At 46.0% G+C, this 19,966-nt stretch overlaps 2 protein-coding genes across 19 annotated transcripts in view; one reads left to right on the top strand and one right to left on the bottom strand.

Moving 5' to 3' along the window:
• INTS9 (integrator complex subunit 9) overlaps nt 1–2,001 on the bottom strand; it is an 88,058-nt gene extending 86,057 nt beyond the window's left edge. For all 3 annotated transcript variants that reach the window (XM_069850658.1, XM_069850659.1, XM_069850657.1), the window contains exon 1: nt 1,978–2,001. In XM_069850658.1, coding sequence (XP_069706759.1) covers nt 1,978–1,986 — 9 coding nt within the window. In that variant the 5' untranslated portion in view covers nt 1,987–2,001. The remainder of the gene's footprint in view (nt 1–1,977) is intronic.
• Nucleotides 2,002–2,305: 304 nt separating this feature from the next.
• Nucleotides 2,306–19,966, top strand: part of HMBOX1 (homeobox containing 1) — a 136,933-nt gene continuing 119,272 nt past the window's right edge. For 14 of the 16 annotated variants that reach the window (XR_011336835.1, XM_069850686.1, XM_069850690.1 and 11 more), the window contains exon 1: nt 2,306–2,565. The gene's annotated coding sequence lies outside the window, so the exon portion shown is untranslated. Of the gene's footprint in view, nt 2,566–4,259; nt 4,304–16,500; nt 16,592–19,966 lie in introns of those variants that run through there. The other 2 variants (XM_069850687.1, XM_069850689.1) reach the window with 2 other exon arrangements.

The raw sequence follows: 19,966 nt of genomic DNA on the forward strand, positions 1-19,966 counted from the left end.
ACTAATTCCAGATACTGAGACTCGGAAGAGGCAGGTTCTCAGCAGACATCTGGTTCATGCTGAGCGTTTGCCAGCTCAGAGTGACTCTAGTGAGCTCATGGATGGCAACGTGACAGAGAAAAGAGATGATGTCTCAGGCTTTCAGGTCCGAAACATTCACAATTTTGCAGGTTAAAGGCAGTGCTTTGAATTCCAACTGCAGACAACAAATACTGCAATATTAATATCACATGCTAGCTTAAATTCTAGGGGGGGAATTAGCAATGAGAGCACACTCCGTGAGTCTGACATCTTCACTGGACTCTGAATCAGGTCCACCTCTATCTTGATCTTCTGAATTCAACCCAAATAGATGAGGAAAGAGGATGAAATAGCAACTTAGGAAGAAACTTTTTAGTGTGAGGGTGGGGAGGCCCTGGCCCAGGCTGCCCTGAGAAGTGGTGGCTGCCCCATCCCTGGAGGTGTTGAAGGCCAGGTTGGATGGGGCTTGGAGCAACCTGATCCAGTGGGAGGTGGCCCTGCCCGTGGCAAGCGATTGGAACTGGATGGGCTTTAAGGCCCCTTCCCATTCAAAGTATTCTCTGATCCCATGATCCCACCCATTCCTTCCAATCCCAAAATTCAGACACATCTCCAGACAATCATAAGATGAAGAATCCAGTCTTGTGATCCCCAGATTCATACACAGGTCTAAAATTGTTACAATACAAATTTCAGACAGCTTCTACTTCCCCTCTCCACAAACCCCTTCCCTCTCTCTATGCCTATGCAAGTCTCTAGGCATAACAAAGAACTTTGCACTTCCACTATGGTCTTCATTTAAAGATACCCTGTTTTTTAGGGTTGGCCTTTATAATCACATCCAGAAATGCTTAGCTTTGCACAGTTTGCCCCACTGGTGGAATTCATCCACGCACAGAGACTTAACTGCATATGTTAAGATTATGCAGGATCAAGCTTGTCGGCCACCTGCCTGCCAAATTAATTCTAGACAGCTGCACCTCAGACAGGGATTCACTGGAAGTCTCCAAAGAAGCCCAGAATCCAAGCTCAAATCCACGATGCTTCCTTAATTCAAGCTGCTCCATCTCAACACCGAAAGATGATCTTACACTTAATGATGGTGTATCGGGTATTTTGAAATACCTGAAGCTGCCGTGACTTTTATCTCCAAAGGATTACAAGTGCATTATGTGAAACAGGGAAATTCTTCCTGGAAATTAAAGTAGTTGCTGAATCCAAGGTCTCTGAAACTGGAAGAGCTGAAAAACCAGAGATCTAGGGAGGAGACCAAGGAGACCTAGGGAGGAGGCCAGTCATACAGGCAATGCATTTTCTGACAACTTTCCGTCTAGAAGACTGTAGCCTCAAGACCAAACAATTTGTCAGAAGCATTGCGCATCCCAGCTATTCTAGGTTGATTTCCTTATCAGCTGCTACCTGTATTGACACCGTAATATGATGGAAAACCATTTATTACAAATTGTGAGACACAGCAGCTTCCCAGTACTGAAAGGGGCTCCGGGAAAGCTGGGGAGGGGCTCTAGATCAGAGAGTGCAGAGATGGGAGAAGGGCAAACGGTCTGAAGCTGCAAGAGGGTAGATTGAGATGAGATCTTAAGATGTTTTCCTGTGAGGGTGGGGAGGCCCTGGCCCAGGTTTCCCAGAGAAGGGGTGGCTGCCCCCTCCCTGGAGATGTTGAAGGCCAGGTTAGGTGGGGCTTGGAGCAACCTGATGCAGTGGGAGGCGTCCCTGGCAGAGGGGTTGGATCTAGCTGGGCTTTGAGGTCCCGTCCTACCCAAACCCTTCCAGGATCCCAGGATTTATTACCACTCCCAGAGGACCCCTCTGGCGGCCGCACGGCCCTTCCCAGCGTGGGGAGCCGCCTGCCGGGGCTCCCCCCCTCCTCAACTCATTTCATCTCGGTGTGGGGGCTGCCCCTGGCCCCCTGCTGCCCCGCTCCCCGCCGCCACTCACCAGCTTCATGCTTCCCCCGCCTCTATTTACCGGGTCGAATCCTTCCTGCCCCGCCCCCGAGCCCTTCAGCCGCGAGGCATCACGGGACTTGTAGTCCCGCCGCGCGCCCCACCCCCGGGATGAAGTCATGGCCGAGCCCGCCCCGCCGCCCCGAGGCACGTCGGGAGTTGTAGTCCACCCGGCGCCCCGCCGCACGCTGCGCCGGCGTGCCGCGCCCGCGGGGCACGCTGGGAGTCGTAGTCCCCGAGCGCCGGCTCTCCCCTTCACCCTGGGGAGGGGGGAACTACAAGTCCCAGGGTCTCACAGCGGCAGCAGGTGGGAGCTCGGATGTTGATATCAACATGGCGCTTGTCAGGCAGACAAAGACAGTCAGTCCGGTGTGATTGAGCCGAGGGAGGGAAAGAAAACCCACCCAGAGCGAGGACGAGGGAGCGGCGGGAGCGGAGCGGGGCTGGGGGGCTCGCTGCACCTCTCGTCTTCCCCCGCCCCCCCCCTCATTGTTCTCGTCCCGCTGCGCCCCCGTTCGGCTCCCCCCGCGCTGGGGCGGCGGCGGGCGGGGGGACCCGGCGGCGCCGCCGGCACCCGGAGGTGAGCGGGGACGGGGGGGAGCCGGGCGCGGAGAGGGGGAGCGGGGACACGGGGGGACAGGGGCAGCCCCGAGGGCTGGAACTGGGTAGGGGGGGCAGCTCCGCCTAGGCGAGGAGGAACAGCCCCTCTTCTCGGGCTGCGATGGGCAAGGGGCAGCCCCTCGGCTTGGAACAGAGTATGGGGGCAGCCCCTCTTCTCTGGCTGGGATGAGCATGGAGCAGCCCCTCAGCTTGGAACAGGTAGGGGGGCAGCCCCTCTTCTCGGGCTCCGGTGGGCAAGGGGCAGCCCCTGAGTTTGGAACGGGGACGATCAAGGGCAGCCCCCCTTCTTGGGCTGGAATGAGTGGGCAGGGGCAGCCCCTCAGCTTGGAACAGAGTAGGGGGGCAGCCCCTCTTCTTGGGCTGAGATGGGTGGGCAGGGGCAGCCCCTCAGTTTGGAACAGGATAGGGGGGCAAGGGGCAGCTCCTCTTCTCGGGCTGGGATGGGCAAGGGGCAGCCCCTCAGTCTGGAATGGAGTAGGGGGCCAGGGGCAGCTCCTCAGCCTGAGGTGATGGAGGGGCAGCCCCTCTTCTCGGGCTGGGCTGGGTGGGCAAGGGGCAGCGCTTCGATTCGGACTGGGAGAGGAGGGAGCCCCTCAGTCCTGGGCAGGGTGGGCAGGGGCTGCCCTTCGGTTTGGAACGGGGAAGGGGAGCAGCCGCTTAACGGGGACCGGGGGGAGGCGGGGACGGCCCCTCACCCGGGATCCGCTCTCTGCAGAGTTTCGGGGGCGGCTTTGGGTGGCTCCACAGATTCCCGGAGGCGGGAGGGCAGGGCAGCCGCTGGGATTTCGAGAAGACCCCTTCATCCCTCTTCCTGCCGTTTGTTTATCCTGATTTTTTTTTTTCCATCCTTCTCCTGCTGGTCTGGGATGGGTGGTGGGGGGGGAAGCACCCGTGATGGCTGAGTCCCCTCAGCGGGTGGGTGTTGTTTTTTTGGGGTGTTTCGGGTTTGTTCGCCGCTGAGTTTGGGGCTGAGCCCCAGCGAGGGTGTGGAGAGGGGGCAGAGGTCCCTGCTCCCTGTCCTCGGGATCCCGGGATTCTCCTGGGGGAAGACATTCCAGCCCTGCGAGGATGGAGGCTCCGACCCTGCGAGGCTGGAGCTCTGCTCCGGCTGGGTGGGACTGAGGGGTTTGCGAGGTCTCTGTGATAACAAGAAGTACGTATTTTTTTTTCGATATCATCCGGATGGTGCTTTCTGGGGAAGCCTCTGTGCCTGCTGGAGGTGGGCTGGGAAGCGACCAGGAGGGCGAGATGTGTTTGCGGCTCCGGGGGCTTGGAGAGAGGGCAAAACCCTTTAAAAAAAAAGGGGGTGTTGTCGCTGGAGAGTTTGCGAATGGATTGGGGGGGACCCGGAGGGAAATCATTCCCAAAATGTGCGAGGAGAGCTTGGGTGGGGTGTCACAGCCTTGTTTGCTTCATACTTCTCGGGAAGAGACGGGGAAGGGGAGGGAGAGGCTTTTGTATCCGTGCTGGCATCTTATTTTTTATTTTTATTTTTTTTTTTTCGGAAGAACAGCGTGTTTGACCCCAGGAGCGGCTGGAGGAAGCGGCAGGGAATGCCGCTCGACTGTTTTCCTGTGGCTCGGGGTTAAAACAAGAAGAGGCGAGAGCGCTTTTAGGTGCAGAACACCCACGCCAGGCAGACCGAGTTCTCCAGCCTCCGTCGGTCTGATGGGTTTTTCAGTTGTGAGAGCGTCTCGGTATGTTTGCTTCTTCCAAAAACGGCTTTTCCTGAAAAAGCCTTGACCGTGTGAGCTGTTCTTCCCGGTCCCTCAGTGTTAGGGATAAGAAAAATGCCTTTTTTTTTGAGGGTGGGGAGGGAAGAAGGAAGAGGAAATGAAGCCTGTAAGCGTGTTTGTGGTTTGCCGGGTGTATCTCGGCTTGTTCTCCTGCTCAGGCAACCCTGGGACTATGGATAAGTGGGTTTTAAGTACAAAATGTGCATAAACAAAAGCTGGAAGGATTTGAACTTTGTAGGGAGGAAAGTGTTGGACTGATAGGCAGGGCATGCGTCTGATAGATGCTAGCGGTGTGTCCCTGCTTTGGACTGATGGGGGTGGAGGAAAAGGGGAAAAAAACATGATTTGTGTGAATGATGCCATGTAAAATATATCGCATGGGAAACAGGGGGTGTGCTCTGCAGAGGATTTGAGGGCTGGCTGAACCCTGAAGTGTCTGCTTGCGTCCTGTGATATGATCTTCCCGTGATATGACTAGATCATTTCTGCAGGGCTCATCAGGTATGGGCTCCGTTTCCTTCCTGGGACGGTACAGCTGGCATTTGATTTCCTCCATGGATGGGAGAGAAGGAGTCCTGTGCAGTTTTTCTTCCCCAAGATGATTGCATTTTCTTTGGCCTTGCTGTACCCTGCCTCATTAGTAGGAACTGCATCTATATTTATTTACCATTATACCGTGTCCCTTGGGATGTTGGGTGTAGTTTGGAGTGGGTATATATGGATTTATCACTCTGAACATTTTTTTTTTTCTATCCCATCATCTTAGGGCCAAATCTGTCAACAGCAGAGAGCAAACTTAATTTATTTCTGTGTTTTGCATCTCCCTTCTTGCCATTTTTTTCTTCCAAACTGCTATGAAAACATCTCCGAGATTTGGATGGGGGAGGGGAGTAGGGGAGAAGTGAGAAAGGGATGGAATATGTTATCTGCACAGGGACGCATTTGTTATCTGCATGTTCTGTGAGCAGCGGGCTCTGTGAAAGAGCCGGGTTTGATGCTGCATCTGAAAAGTGGAGTCAGGGAACGCTCTTTTCCCTTATGTGAGGATTCTCCCCTAGCCACAACTTTTTCTGTATGGTTGACAGAATTGTCTGACGAGCCCGGGCAGGAGGCTGGGAACAAGGAATTTGGGTTTTACTCAGCGCTGTCTATTCTTCCTCCTCTCATTCCTTTAGCACCAGAACAGGCATCAGCATTTTTACTCCTGTGTCATCCAACTGTTCCGAGCAGGTCTAGACGACATTGTGGTTTGCAGACTGCCAGCTGTGTGTTAGGAATGGTCCCATAGGTGAACCTGCAGGATTTTTAAAGAGCGGTAAGGAAATCTTGAAGAAATTCCAGTGTGGATGAGGCATGCTTATCTCTAGAACTACTTTACTGAGCAATTGCTTTCTGTTTTTTGACCTGTCTAGAAAACGTGCATCTCTGTGTGAGTCTGATAATAATTCCACAGAACTAGTACCCAGTGTCAGCTGCAGAAAACTTACTTGTAAGGCAGCTTCTCTCTGGGTCTTACTGGTCTCTTTCAAAGGGGTCTTAAAAGTTCATGGCTGTCCAGTGTTTTGAAAATTAAATTACTAGGAAATGTTTACTTTATAGTGACAAACTGTAAGTTCATGGAAGTGTTGGATATGTTTTTTTCCTTGGTATCTGGAGCTGGGAAATCAGTGGGGTTCTGACATTTGCTTTTTAAACTTTTATTTTATTTTGAACAAAATTATTCCTAATAAGCGTGAATTTAAAGAATTGTTTCTGTATTAACTTTTGGGATTGCTTTTTTTTTTTGTTGGACGCCAGTGGGGCAGTGGTGAAATTTTGGTCTTTAGGATGTGATCTTTGGGAGGGGAATTGGAAGAATTAATGAAACTGGAACACAAGAAAGGAATAATGCTGCTTTTTCGCTTTCATAAAGGGATCTCCAAAGCTGTTTGGTTGTATATGTTAGGAAATAAACCATTTTGCATGAAATGACAGCACATTCTAAGCTGAAGAAAGCAACTTGATGCTTTACAGTGGTTTTTGTGTAGAGCTTTTAGGGACAGTACAGAATTACGTGTTTCAGCATTCGGATCTGTTTTTCATCTGCTGCAGAGTTTAGGATTTGAAATCAAACACTTGAACGGATGCTGTAAGCTTAAGAATTCTACTGTGGAACCCCATGCATTCATTTCTTCTACCTATAACTTAATGCAGCTTTGACACTTCTTCTAAAGTCACTGGAGTAGATTTCATTTTATACTGATTTTAGTGGAGCAGGCATTGGATCCCTCGTGGGATTTGACTTAGTATTATCTTGTGGGTTATCAATGAAGTGAGACCAATGTCATGATTATAGCTGGATTTTTAGGAGATAATGAGGAGAATTTGAATTTTTGGGGCTTAACTCACATCACTCAAGCTGGTTTTATACATCAGATTATCACTGAACTGTATTTTAGCATCCTCATATTCCTGTATTGAGTGAAGCTTCCTTCTGACATATAAAATCAGGATAACTGGGTTATACTAAGAGTTCATATTTGAACTCTTGCTCATGTAAAGGGATTGTATATTAGCTATGAATACAGTTTCCAGTGTTAATGCCAAAGATAAACCCTTGACAAATGCTTTTAATTTTGGGAACAATATAAGCAAGAATAACAGGATATGAAAAGAAAGCATTGTTTTTCATCTCGCAGGTGGCAAACCAAGGTGCAGAGGGAATAACTTGCTCAGATTCCGATGTGGAGTGTGGCAGAACTAGTCGTCAGTCTGTGATCTCCAGGGTTTGTCAGGACTTTAAGCAGAGTTTTTTCTTTGTCCCCTCATTAACTGGCTAACTTACACATTTTAAAAAAAAGTCTAGAGATTATTTTTCTTTCTTCTAGTTTCAAACTTTTATAGCTTTAAGGTTTTCATTTTCAGTCAAGTCTTGAAAACACAGGGTCGGGAACTTCGTCTGCACAGCACTTCCCTGACATCTGATACGATCTTGAAACAGCAGCTGACAAGTGAACCCTCTCATTGAAATCATGTGAGGAATTTTATTACTCAATTCTGAAGATCTTCTAGGGGAAAGGAGGTTGCAAACGATTAACTACATGGTCTTCATTGCAAGTTGGCACAGAAAGTGTTCTTGTGTGTTGGGGGAGTTGTGGTCAACAGCAAGAAGTAGAGGATCAGCTTTGTAGTCACTGGCCAGCTGAAAATTTCATCTTGTAACTGTGTGAAAGGCATTTATTTTTATGTTGTGCCTGCTAAAAAAGAGATGTATTCACTTGAAATCTGGTCTTTTTTTTAGAAACATGGCATTGTTTGATTTCCTTCCCCTCTCCTCCCACTCGACCCGGTGCTTGAACAGGGTGAGCCTGTGACCGTGAAAGCGTGAGGAGAAGCTCGTATGATAGATAACCTTAAAAAGTATATTGTGTTTGGGATGCATCTTTTCTTTGCTGTTGCAGTTGGGTTTACCAAAAGGTTGTTGGTGGTGCAGGCTTCCCACATAATGCACTGGTGAGCAAAGTGCTGGTTTCACAGTTATGAAACTGCTGCTATTACAATTACTGCATCGTAAAGCCTAACCTGATCAGAAGTGATCGATTTACGGCCGTAACTTGTGTGGTGTGTGAGGGGAGTACAGCTCTGATGTTTCGTGTTTGATTCCTCATGGCCGAGCCACTGTCCTCCTCCTTTACTTCTCTGTGATAAAATAATGTTTTGTACCTTCATTTGTAAGTTTTCAAGTACTTTACGGAGGTTTTGTTGCTTTACAAATAGTGAAACTGAGGGTAAGGGCTGAGAGACTTGCTCGGGGTCACATACCGAGTCAGTGGCAACTGAACATGGCTCTGTCTGTTCCCTATCTACTGCACTTTTACACTGCTGGTAGTTTTTAATATATATAAACAATGTAAGAAATTTATTGGCTGATCATCTGATGTGCTTGATAAGAATACCTAAGTCAATGAGGTTTTTTGATGGCAATGGGAGGATTTCCCATGTTCTGTTGACTTCTGTGGTTTGACACTCGACAGCCTTATTTATTCAGTTATTTTTATAGCTTTTATTCCATTAGAGTTCCACCCCTCTGGCCAAAAGCACTATTGGGGTAAACTTTCTCACAAAACTGTAAGGGATGCCCCTTTTTCTTGCATAGCGTTTCTTTTGCTTTGTTTAGTGGGAGTTCTTCTGTGTTGGACTTCAAATCTATCTCAGGAATGCACATGCATGTTTGCTATTTGTTTTGATTCAGCGCCGTGTTAATGTAGACACCAAGGGGCTGAACAGTTATTGTTCTGATGCGCCTTTTAGGAATGGAAAAAATAATCTATACCTGGTTGTTCTACCTGGCTGCGTGCAAGATTCCGTTCCCCAATTCGTAATCAAAACTGCATGCAGAGTCTGGAGTTAAAGACTGCTTGGAAAACTGGGAGCTGCTGTAGTTGCAGACAAAAGTGTATTCGGCTTTATCTTTCCTTGCAGCCAACCAGAGGGTCTGGAAGTTCAGTTAACTCTTCCTCCTCCGAAGTTCCTCTCTTTGTGCTTACCTCAAGATTTCATGTTGATTTCAGTGCAATTACTAGTGTGGAACTTAGCACTAAGCGTGGCTCTCCATCAGGTTCTATGCACCAACATGACTTCTGTGATGTGACTTGACGGAGACCTGACTTTATGTTGTATGCCTGTGGTATGTTAGTGAGTGCTTCTACCACTCTTCCAGTGCCTGATGAGCGAGATGTTGTTTCCAGATCTCCGAGTTTCTCGCAGCCAGACGAAACAAATTTTATGGAGTCATTAAGTAGAATCATTTATTACCTGCTTCATGCATGGAGGTGACTTGCTTTTGTTCTTCATACATACATGACCTGTATTTAAGCTGCATTAAATCTGTGTGAACCCCATTCGCCGGTGTGGTGGTAGGTGAGGTCTTAATACTGAGCTAAGGAACTAGTTTACAAAATACATTAAATATGTGTGGCTCTACCCCCAGCTGAATCTCACTTGCCCTGAATTCCTGGCATTGGTTTTCTCCCCTCTTTTGAACTTAATATTTAAGAAGCCTTATTATCTTTTCACTTTTTTAAAAAAGAAACAAACCCTATTGAATGTTCAGTTCAGCAGTAAAACAATTCCTGCTACTGAATTGGTACTGTAGGCTGAGCTTTCAGTGAGCCTTGTGAACAGCCAGTTTCATTCTTCTGATAAGCCTATGCCCTATCAATTGGGAAGTGCAGCATATCGTCATTTCCTGCATTTTGAGCTGCCCATTTCTTACGAGCTCTGAAGCAAGCACTGAATCTGCTTTTTGTTCTTCCAGTGGTATTGTAATACTAATGGGAGCAGAAAGCATTTAGTTAGTTCATAAAATACAAGTGCTGTTTCTACTCGGATATTTATTCTAACCTTTATTTTGGACGGTTTCTCTGCCATGATCAGATTCTTTGATTACAATGTCAGCTTTCACTAGGAATCTCTTTGTGAGTTAACTGGCAGGGTTTGGGAGTTGGAGCAACTGGGTGTGCAGCAGCTCTGACACGTCGGTAGTGCTCCAGTGTTGAGAAGGGAAGCTCTTCATAACAGCGAGATCTCATTGGGTATCATTTCTGGGCTCTGCCATAGGTCTTGCTTTATGACCCAGGGCAAGCTTCTTGACTCGCCTGTGTTCCAGCGTGTGATATGAAAATAATCCTTTGAGGGCTGTTGAGATGCTTTCACGTTCTGAAAGCATTTGAAGATTCTTGGCTGGATGATGGTGCGTGCTGCTGCTCTCAGCAGTGTAAACATGAATATCAGCAGTGTATTTACACTGAATAAGAACTAGTTATTTCAGCTAATACTGTTTTTTAGTGTGTGTGTGTGTGTGCGCTGCAGGTGGGAGAGGTAAGTACTTGATCAGTTTTCTCTACAAAGTTGCATGATGCGTGGTTTCCAGACATTGTTGGTCGTTCTCTTGCCTGCTTGCATTTCATGGGGGCTCTATCTGTTTGATGGAGCAGTGCTGTTTGGTGAGAAGTACAGCTGAACTTGAAACTTATTCCTCCCTCTATAATTTCCTCACCGATAGAAGTCGAATGATGTTAAGATATTGGAGATTCATAAAATTTAAGGCGAGAACAGACTATTAAATTGCCTCCTCTGATATATTTTATATGCTTTGTATCACAAAGCCTTTAAATTTTAATCATCTGCTCTGAAACTGAAACCAGTAACTGATGTTTGGCTAAAAACAATTTGAAAGCTTTCCAGCATTGAGTGTCCATCACTTGTAATTTCAGACTCATCACTTCGCTCGGTAGTTTGTGCCATCTCACTATTAAAAATAAGTGGCTGATTTCTAATTTGAATTTGACTTTCCTGACAAGATTAGAGCCCTTTAGTACCCGCTGCTTTCTTGCCATGGAGGTACTTAAACTCTCTAATCAAGTTACTCAATTGATAAGGAAACAGAGTTGAGCTTTTAAGTCTGACTCTGAGGCATTTTCTCCAGCACTCAGATCATCTGGTGATTCTTCATGGTCTCTGTTTATTTTTAACATTGTGGAAACGAAAAATGCTCCAGCCTGTGTCTGATCCATACTGAATGCCGAGGTGCAGTGGCCATTTACAAGGTTCACAGTAGCCCTTCTGCTTAGGGAAATGCTGTTCATGAGCCTACCTGCTCCGCCACCGAGATCCTTTCTAGTAAAGTCTGCCATTTAGCAGTTGCAGTCTGCATTTCTGAGGTTATACATGTGCCTTTCTATTCAGATGTGGTTTGCTTTCCTGAGCTGAGTTAAGGTAGGTATTCAGGCTTCTTTCTTTTGCTGCCCTGACCTCATAACAATGTCCTGTTCCTGTAGTCCCAGTATCAGTCACGGATTTTTATCTGCAGCGATAAAAATGTGGAACTGCATCAGACCTTAAATTTAGTGACAAAAAATTAGCATGATGCAATCCCAGGAAGTAGATTAAGAACTGGCTAACTGACAGCTCTCAGAGTACCAGTCGATATGGAGAGCTGATGTGCCTTTCTACTAGAACCAAAGTACGCTCTCTGCACAGGCTTTCTTCTCTTCAACCACATTTGTAATCACAAAGTTAGTTCTTTATCAAGACATTTGCTATTAAAACATGCTGACTGGCATTACTGATGTCCCTGCTGTCTAATTTTTTACTGGGAATTTGTTTTTTCTCTGTTGGTTTGCCTGGTCCTAGCTGACCACCCTGCAGCTCTCAAGTTTGTTCCATCCTGTTAGCATAACATGAATGTTCACCTGGCCTGGGGTTTTGTCTTCATTTTCTAGAGAGGCCCTCATTAAAAAGCAAAACCCCTCACCCTACAAGATAGCAAAAATCCCTCTTTTGGTGAATGTTTTGCAGGCCAGTTTAAAATTTTTCGCTCTTAAATCATCTTTTATTACTGGTGAATTAGAAGATACTTTGTGTGATGCAAGCATGTTGCCCCAGTCTAATGGAGAACTGTTCACAGTAATCCTGGTTCTCCCTGCCCCTAGAAAGTTTCTAAAATTTTATTATTATCATATTTTTTTTTTGTGTGTTGTGCATATTGAATCTTGCGCTTTGGTTAGTAAGAGGAAGATCCCAGGACCTTATGTTCCTGAATGTCTGATAGTATAAAGTTGAAATGCTTTGGGGCAGCCATGTGGTGTGTCTGCTGGCAGGCTGCACAGCCTCGTGGAAGCGAAGACCTTCCTAACCTTTGCAAGCGGCTGCTTCTGGAGATACCTGTGAATTATCCTTCAGTTCATTTCACGGGCGTAATTCTGATAAATACTGGCGTCGCTCCTCTGTCACACTCAAGTAAATTCTGTTTTATTCATAGCAATGTACCTTCTTACTTTTTCTTTAAGAATGCAGCTGCCTTCGCTTGCTGGCTGTTCCCTGAATTTCCCTTTTCCTACCCCAAACTGGTTTAGCTTTCACTCTGTCTGTAGGAGAGGCAGTATTTCTGCTGTTGATTTTTAGGATGCTGTGTAACATGGGATCTTGAAACCAAACCTCATTTAAATACCACTGTTTGCTGGATTGGGCTGGGAAAGAATAATAGAAAGGTTTAGCTTGGAAGGGACCTTAAGGATCATCCAGTTCCAACCCTCCTGCCATGGACAGGGATACCTTCTAGTAAACAGGGATAGAGTTGCTTTTCTTATAGTGGCTAGTATGGGGTTAGGTTTGGATATTTGCTGGAAAGCCTAAATAACACAGATGTTTTGGTTATCGCTGAGCAGTGCTGGCACAGCAGTGAGACCTTTCCTACTCCTCGCCCCACCAGCAAGGAGGCTGGGGTGCACAAGAAGCTGGGAGGCAACATGGCTGGGACAACTGACCCCAGCTGTACATACGGAATATTCCACACCATAGGATGTCATGCTCAGTGTATAAAGCTGGGGGAAGGAGGGGGCTAGGGGCAGGATTGTTCAGAGTGAAGAAGTTTGTCTCCCCAAGTGACCATTATGTGTGATAGAACTGTGCTTTCCTGGAGATGGCTGGGCACCTGCCTGCCACTGGGAAGGGGTGAATCAGTTCCTTGTTTTCCTTTGCTCACGGTTTAGTGATTGATACGAATGGTTGGACTCGATGATCCAGGGGGTCCTTTCCAACCGAGCGATTCTGTGATTTTGTGATACGTGCAGCTTTTACTATTAAACTGTCTTTATCTCAACCCTCTAGCTCCTGCAGTCTTAAACTTCCAATTCTCTCTGTCATCCCACTGTGGGTGAGTGAGCGGCTGTGTGGTGTTTAGTTGCCGATTGGGATTAAACTGTGACACGCTGTCAGGAAGAAGTGTGGTGTGGTTTGGGTTGTTAAGATAGGTGTTTGAAAGGACTTGCTCCATGAGAAAGTCCCTGTTCTGAAACTTGCAAATTCCAGGCAGATAAAATGCAAAAAGATTGGGCGAGTGTCTAGAGTTTGGGAAGTCTGCTTCCTTTCTGGCTACCCAGTAGGAAATCTGCCATAGCGATAGGCTTTGAGGAAGGGGAATGGGAAAGGAGAGGACTGAGGCATAGGATCTTTTGAAAAGACACTGTGGAAGAAATGCCATTCCCGCTGCTAGCAGTTTGAGCTGTGACACTGGAAGTCCAAGGCAAGTAATAGAGACACAAAAATGTGTCCTGTTTTGTTGGACAAATATTTCTTATAATGCAAGCTTCAGAGTTCAGCTGGTGGCTTTACTGCCTGCTAGCTAAATCAGTATCCGATTTTTCTGTTCCTCTGCTGTCTTCTTGTGGGGGTTGTTTATTGACTGAAATTGTTTCCATATGGCTGCGATGTAGAACTTGATTACATTAAATGTGGTGCTTTCCTTTGGCATTGTGGTGCTATGGAAAGATTATCCCTCTTTCTCTTCTTCCAACCTCCCCTTCCTCCATAAGACCTTGGTTTTGGAACATTTAGGTGTTTAGTTGTTTAGGTGATATCTTCTCTTCCCGTCTTCCCCCCAACACCCTGAACTTTGTAGAACTGGAAAATAGTGATTCCATTCTTTTTTGGAGGTTTAGCTGGGTTAAGTTTGGGTATAAATTAGTGATAAAATAATTCAGGTGAAGGTTACAGTGACAGGGGTTGCAGTCTGAGAGCTTCACCGGAGCCCAGTACACAGGTATGCAGACAAGAGGGAGTCTGGGCTTTCAGAGAGCTGACTGCCCATCCAGACGGTTCATTCTGGTTGTGTTTGTTTATTCTGGTGATCAGTTTAAATACTGCTACAGGAAGGTGTTAAAATTCCTGTACTTGAATGCTTCAGGATGCTAGCAGGCCAGGTTTGCTGCTTATCTGGAGCCTGGAGGAAACATCTAGTCTGTGGAAAACAGGTCTGTTTAATAGCAAATGGATGCATCTGTATTTTTGATAAGAATCAAAGCTGCTTTTTGGCTAAGTTAGTTAGTAAACCCAGCAGCAAAGCATCTTGCCCCTCTCTTTGCCATTACGCTCTAACAAACTTCAGTTTATCACCTGGATTCAAAATTGGTTTTTTTGTTAAATGTTTTCTATTTAAATAGGTTAAAACATATGCATTCCTTTTTCTTAAGCCTAAGCCATCTGGTGTAATGCCTGCGTTTCTTATAATGTATTTAAATGGAACCTAGGCAATGTGTTTTTACTGCCTGTATCTCCAATAAAGTCCAACCAGTGAAGTGATGATGGTCACTCTTGGCTGAAGGAGCGGAACCAGAATCTGATAAAGCAGTGAACCAGCTTTTGACAGAAGTTGCCTCTTGTGCATGTGCATAGAGAATATTTTCTTCATTTCACTATATTCAGATAGTTCAGATCACAGACTATTTAATTCAAACTTGAGAAGCCATTTGGGAGCTGTAAATGCAGAAATGCTTGTTTTCCTCTGCTGACATAAGATGGAAAAAAAAAAGAACAATGAGGAAAGAGATTCACTAATACTGAAATCTTTCAGTGGAGGACACAACAAGGTTCAATTCACTTAATAAAGATAATTCATTTGTGTTCACCAAAGCATTTTAAAATGCAAACTGTGTTTCCATAACCCTTTTATGCATCCAGAATGTACAATGCATCATTTGAGATTTATAAAACTGTAAAAGCTGCCATTTTAAAATTGCTTTACAAACAGTCGAGCCAGTAACCCAGGGTGGAAACTGAAATGCAGGGATGCTGTTGAGGCCTTCTCCTTGCTCGGGTGTGAAGCTCACTCCAGTCTCTTTTGAAATTCAGTGTGAAAAGAAAGGTTTGGGGAGAAATAAGATCTCCTGCCCCGGAGGTATCCAGGGACTTTCTGGCTGTAGGGCACTTTGAGGTGTTATTTTTCTACAAGGCAGGTTCAAGCCACAAGGTATTCATAGAATCACAGAATCCTAGAATGGTTTGGGTTGGAAAGGACCTTAAAGCTTATCCACTTCCAAGCCCCTGCTATGGGCAGGGTTACCTTCCTCTGGATCGGGTTGCTCAAAGCCCCATCCAATCTGGCCTTGAACACCTCATAATTTAGAGGTGTTTGCTAGCGAGCTGGTGGGCACAAGGAAGGCGGTGACCATGACACAGTCGTGGCCATCACCTCTGCTTCTCCTTTTCTGTGAAAGACTTGCTGCTGCTCAGTGCTGGCAGTAAAGACTGTTGGCACATTCTTGTATTTGGGATATTAGGCTGAGGAGGGAATCCTTATCAGGGAGTGCAGGGATAGGATAAGGGGGAACGGTTTTCAGCTGAAAGAGGGGAGATTGAGATGAGATCTTAGGAAGAAATGTTTCCTTGTGAGGGTGGGGAGGCACTTGCTTAGGTTGCCCAGAGAAGTGGTAGCTGCCCTGTCTCTGGAGGTGTTGAAGGCCAGGTTGGATGGGGCTTTGATCAGCTGGTTCCAGTGGGAGGTGTCCCTACTCATGGTGGATGAGGAAAGGGGATGGGGATGGAACTGAGTGGGCTTTAAGGTTTCTTCTTTAGATGGCTTCCCATCCAGAGTTTTGTAGATGCTTTGATAGATGGCTTGTGTACGTTATGAGGAGAGAGCTCTTCATGAAACACTCTGGATCCTGCAGATGCAGCAGGATGCTCATAGCTCCTGATTTATCTTGAACGTCTGTGTTACCCCCCTGTTTCGCAAAATGCTGTGCGAAAGGTAGGCTGGAGAAGCCTTAGTTGTCTTCTCTCCCTCCCAGGAGGCACAAGCTACATAGGAGTAGAAGTGGGGAAGAAAGGATAAATTGTGACTGCTACAGACCTCGTGGATTCTGCTCCTTGCATGTCAGAGCTGCATTCTGCTTCTTAAGTGGTGGATGATCAGCTAAAACAGGAATGAAACATCACGTCTTTAAACTCCTTCAAAGCTGCCTTCCAGGAGCTCCGTTAAACTAATAAAGTTTAGTTAGTTTGCTACTTTTCAGTTATTTTCAGAACTGTTAAAATAGAATTATTTGATGAAGACTCTCTTAGATATTTTATGGGAGCTCAGATATTTGAATATGGAATAGAAATAGTACTGAATACCTGCAATTTCCATTAATTTTCAGTGCCTTTAAAGGGTAAGACCTTAAAATGAGCTGTAAGTAACGTTCCAGGCGGTGGGAGTGCTCTCTGTTGGCTTCCACAAGGACTGAACTGGAACTATATTAAGGATATTTTCTAATTAACAGGAGATCCCTGAGTCCTAGGTCCTTTCGTACTTAAAGAATAATTAGTTCTCCATTGTTTTTGCTTTTGACAGACTTTTACTGTCAACCTTCCAAAGGAGATATTGGTCCTTCCTCCAATTATTTGATGAAACAATTTGCTACGTGCAGCCTTCCCCCCCAGCCTGTCATGGTAGGAACTGGCCCCTGGTGTCCTCCTGGGTGCTGCTTCCTAGCTCTGCTTTTTATGTTCTCTGTCTCTTACAGAGAAAAACCCGCAGAGTGTTGAGGTTGAAACACACTTCTTTCCCTTGCATGCTCTTGGAAATAACAGCATGTGTTAAACATCCTGCAAATAACTGAATAAAGAGGATGATCCTTCCGTTTTCTCCTAGTGAAGAATACTTCTGAGAAAAGGCTGCAGGCTCAGGGCTCTACTGCCTTTGCAGTGTTGTCAGTACATTTTGGCTGTGAATGGGATTTTTCTTTCTTAAATATCAAAGGGAGGGGTTGTGACTTCCTGAAGGTGAGACCGAGCTGGATGAAGCTATGAGTGACCTAATCCAGCAGAAAGCATTACTGCCCATGGCAGGGAGGTTGGAACTGGATGACCTTTAGGGTCCATTCCAACTCAAACCGTTCTATGATTCTAGGTGCAATTGTATGGAGACATTACTTGGGCAAACCTCCTAAATTCTCCTGCATTCATTTTGATGTGCTGGGTGTGAGCTCTCTGCGCTTCCACCCAATGAGGAGAGTTTTGCACCATATCTGGTGCTTCCAGAAATTTGCAAATAGTGTTTCTGCTTGCCCCTGCATCTTGATTCTCCCTTGCCTGGTTTCCCCACTCCTGTTGACAATCTTTTTCTTACCTGTTCCTGTGCTTGTTGTGGTAATAGTTTCCAATTATAAACTTAGCTTAAAGCCTGTCTTAACTAACATTTCAGTCCTGGCCTCAGTCAGCCACTTAGCAAAAGGGATCAAGCAATGTTCTCTCATGTTTCTGAAACCACTGGGTATCCCTGTGTCACAACTCTGAGACGGTTTCTTTGTAAGAAGACAGTTCCTTTGTCTTGTAGTCCAGCTGTTATCCCAGCACCAACGTGAATCTAGCTGGATCATTGTGTGCCGGTGCACTTATTTTTAGAGGAGCTTCTGCTGGAAAATTGCACGTGCAGGGAGCTTAGACCTGACAAGCTTGAGAGGTGCCGTCCAGCCTCCATGGGTCTGTACTGTGTGCAGATCGGGAAATTAAACAAAGAGTTTTCATGTAGACACATCCTTGTGCTCTTCATCCTGCCCCCATTCTTTCTCTCTCCTTATTTGTGAAAGGTGGACCTTTTGAGGCTTTTATAGTTCTTAAACACAGAATCCTAGAATGTCCTGACTCAGAAGGGACCCACAAGGATCACTGAGTCCAACTCCTAATAGTTTCTGGAGACACACTGCTCTCACTCGGTTGGCACAAGGGAGGGTTAGAAGCCAGTTGTTTAATTGGTGTTTCACGTGGTAGATGTTGAAATTGTGAGATCAGTGATTCTATTTCTAAAGAGCAGCAGCAGTGCATGCACCCAGTACTTCTGAAAATATGGATGTATGTTATGAAAATATTGCTTGAAGCTGGGCTCTGATCGGCAGTAGCAGTAGAGCTGTGCTGATTTGTACCTCGGAATAGAAGCAGCTATAAAATCAGGTTTACTTAGAGTTACAAAACACAATATAGAGACTAAGTTGAGTTAAAATCGTGTGTCATCGGTGAAAGACTACAGTGTTAACATCAGAAGTTTGCCCTGTCTCTGGCACAAGGGCAGCCCTGGATGGAGAGGAAAGCCTGTAAGAACAGGGCAAACTTCAATACCTCCCCAACATGTACTTGCAGGTGATCTCAATGTGTGCTTCAGGCATTGGGATGTCTTTTGTGTCCCATCTTTTCTACTTAAAGTGAGGTCTAGGTATGTTAAATCTGTAATGGCCCATTAGTCTGGACAAGCTGCCTCCAGAGCTGTGTCCACTGCAGTTTGGCACCTGCTGGATGTCCCATACCTGCAGGCAAGGTAGCCTTTGTGAAGTGAGCTCTTTTTAGTTCAGTTCATAGTGAGCAAACAGCCTAATTTATAAACTAAGTAACTGGTTTTTTTCTTTTTATTTGTGTTGTTTTTTTTTTTTCTGGCATGCCTGAGCAGTCCTGTCCGGTGCCTTAAGCTAACAACCATCTCTTAAATTCTGTGTGCTGGACAGAAAATGGTTCTCTCTCCCCTCAGCATCACTGTCCTCCCCCATCTGCTGACAGGGCTGCTTGTTTAATACCACTCATTCTGTTCAGATGAAAACTGGTTGAGATAACACAAAGTTACATGTAACTTCATGCTTGATCTAGCCCAAACAGTTCTGCTGAAGGTGGTTTGGGGGAGCGCTCACAGAGTCCTATGCCAGCAGGATGCTGCTAGTGCCCACTCCTGGCAGGGAGGTGAGGGCAGGAGAGGCCAGGCACGCACGGGTTAGCTGTCTACTGATATACCTGCTTGCAGAAAAATACATCCCTCCATGTCCAGAGCAGCATGAGCAATGCAGAATGAGGCCAACGAATGACTTCTCTCCATTTTAGGTCATCTACAAACATCTATAGGACTATCAAGTTACTGTTTAACTCCAGCTCTGTGTACTCTTCATACGTGAGGACTAAGTCTGTTGTTTTTAAAATGATGGTTTCATTCTGGCTTGTCGGTACCTTTTTGGTGTGGTATGATTGCTATTTAGCTGTCATTTTTCTAACTTATAAAGCTGTCTCCAGTGTATGCAGTTTTATATCCCATTAGCTTGCTCTTTCTCATGCTCGTTCTATTGCACTGCAATTATCTCTCCTCTTTTCTGCCCCCTAATACTGTTGAATCTCTCTATTTTATTATTGTGTTTTCTAAAAAGCTTCCTATAAAATGCCATTGTATGAGGCCATTTTCTTGGTTATGGTGATCTTTGCAAGTCTCGAACAAGAAAGTTCTCTTGTTTAATTTCTTTTTATAGAATCATGGAGGGATTTGGATCAGGAGGGATCTTAAAGCCCATCCAGTTCCAAGCCCCTGCCATGAGCAGGGACACCTCCCACTGGATCAGGCTGCTCAAAGCCTCATCCAACCTGGCCTTGAACACCTCCAGGTGATGGGGGCAGCTACCACTTCCCTGGGCAACGTGTTCCAGTGTCTCACCACCCTCATCATGAAGAATTTCTTCATAATGTCTCATCTAAACCTTCCCTGTTCCAATTTACAGTCATACCCCCTGTCCTAGCACTACAGGCCCATGTAAAAAGTCCTTCCCCAACTTTTATGGAGTCCTCTTCAGGTACTGGAAGGCTGCTGTAAGGTCTTCTGAGAGCCTTCTCTTGTCCAGGCTGAATAACCCCAACTCTCTCAATCCTGTCCTTATAGCACAGATGCTTCATTCCTCTGATTATCTTCATGGCCTCCTCTGGACCTTATCCAACAGTTCTATATCCTTCTTATGTCAGGGATTTCAGAACTGGACACAGGATTCCAGGTGAGTTCCCACAAGAGCAGAGTAGAGGGGGAGA

This window comes from Phaenicophaeus curvirostris, chromosome 2 (genome assembly GCF_032191515.1).
Source record: "Phaenicophaeus curvirostris isolate KB17595 chromosome 2, BPBGC_Pcur_1.0, whole genome shotgun sequence".
In the NCBI taxonomy this organism is placed as follows: Eukaryota; Metazoa; Chordata; class Aves; order Cuculiformes; family Cuculidae; genus Phaenicophaeus; species Phaenicophaeus curvirostris.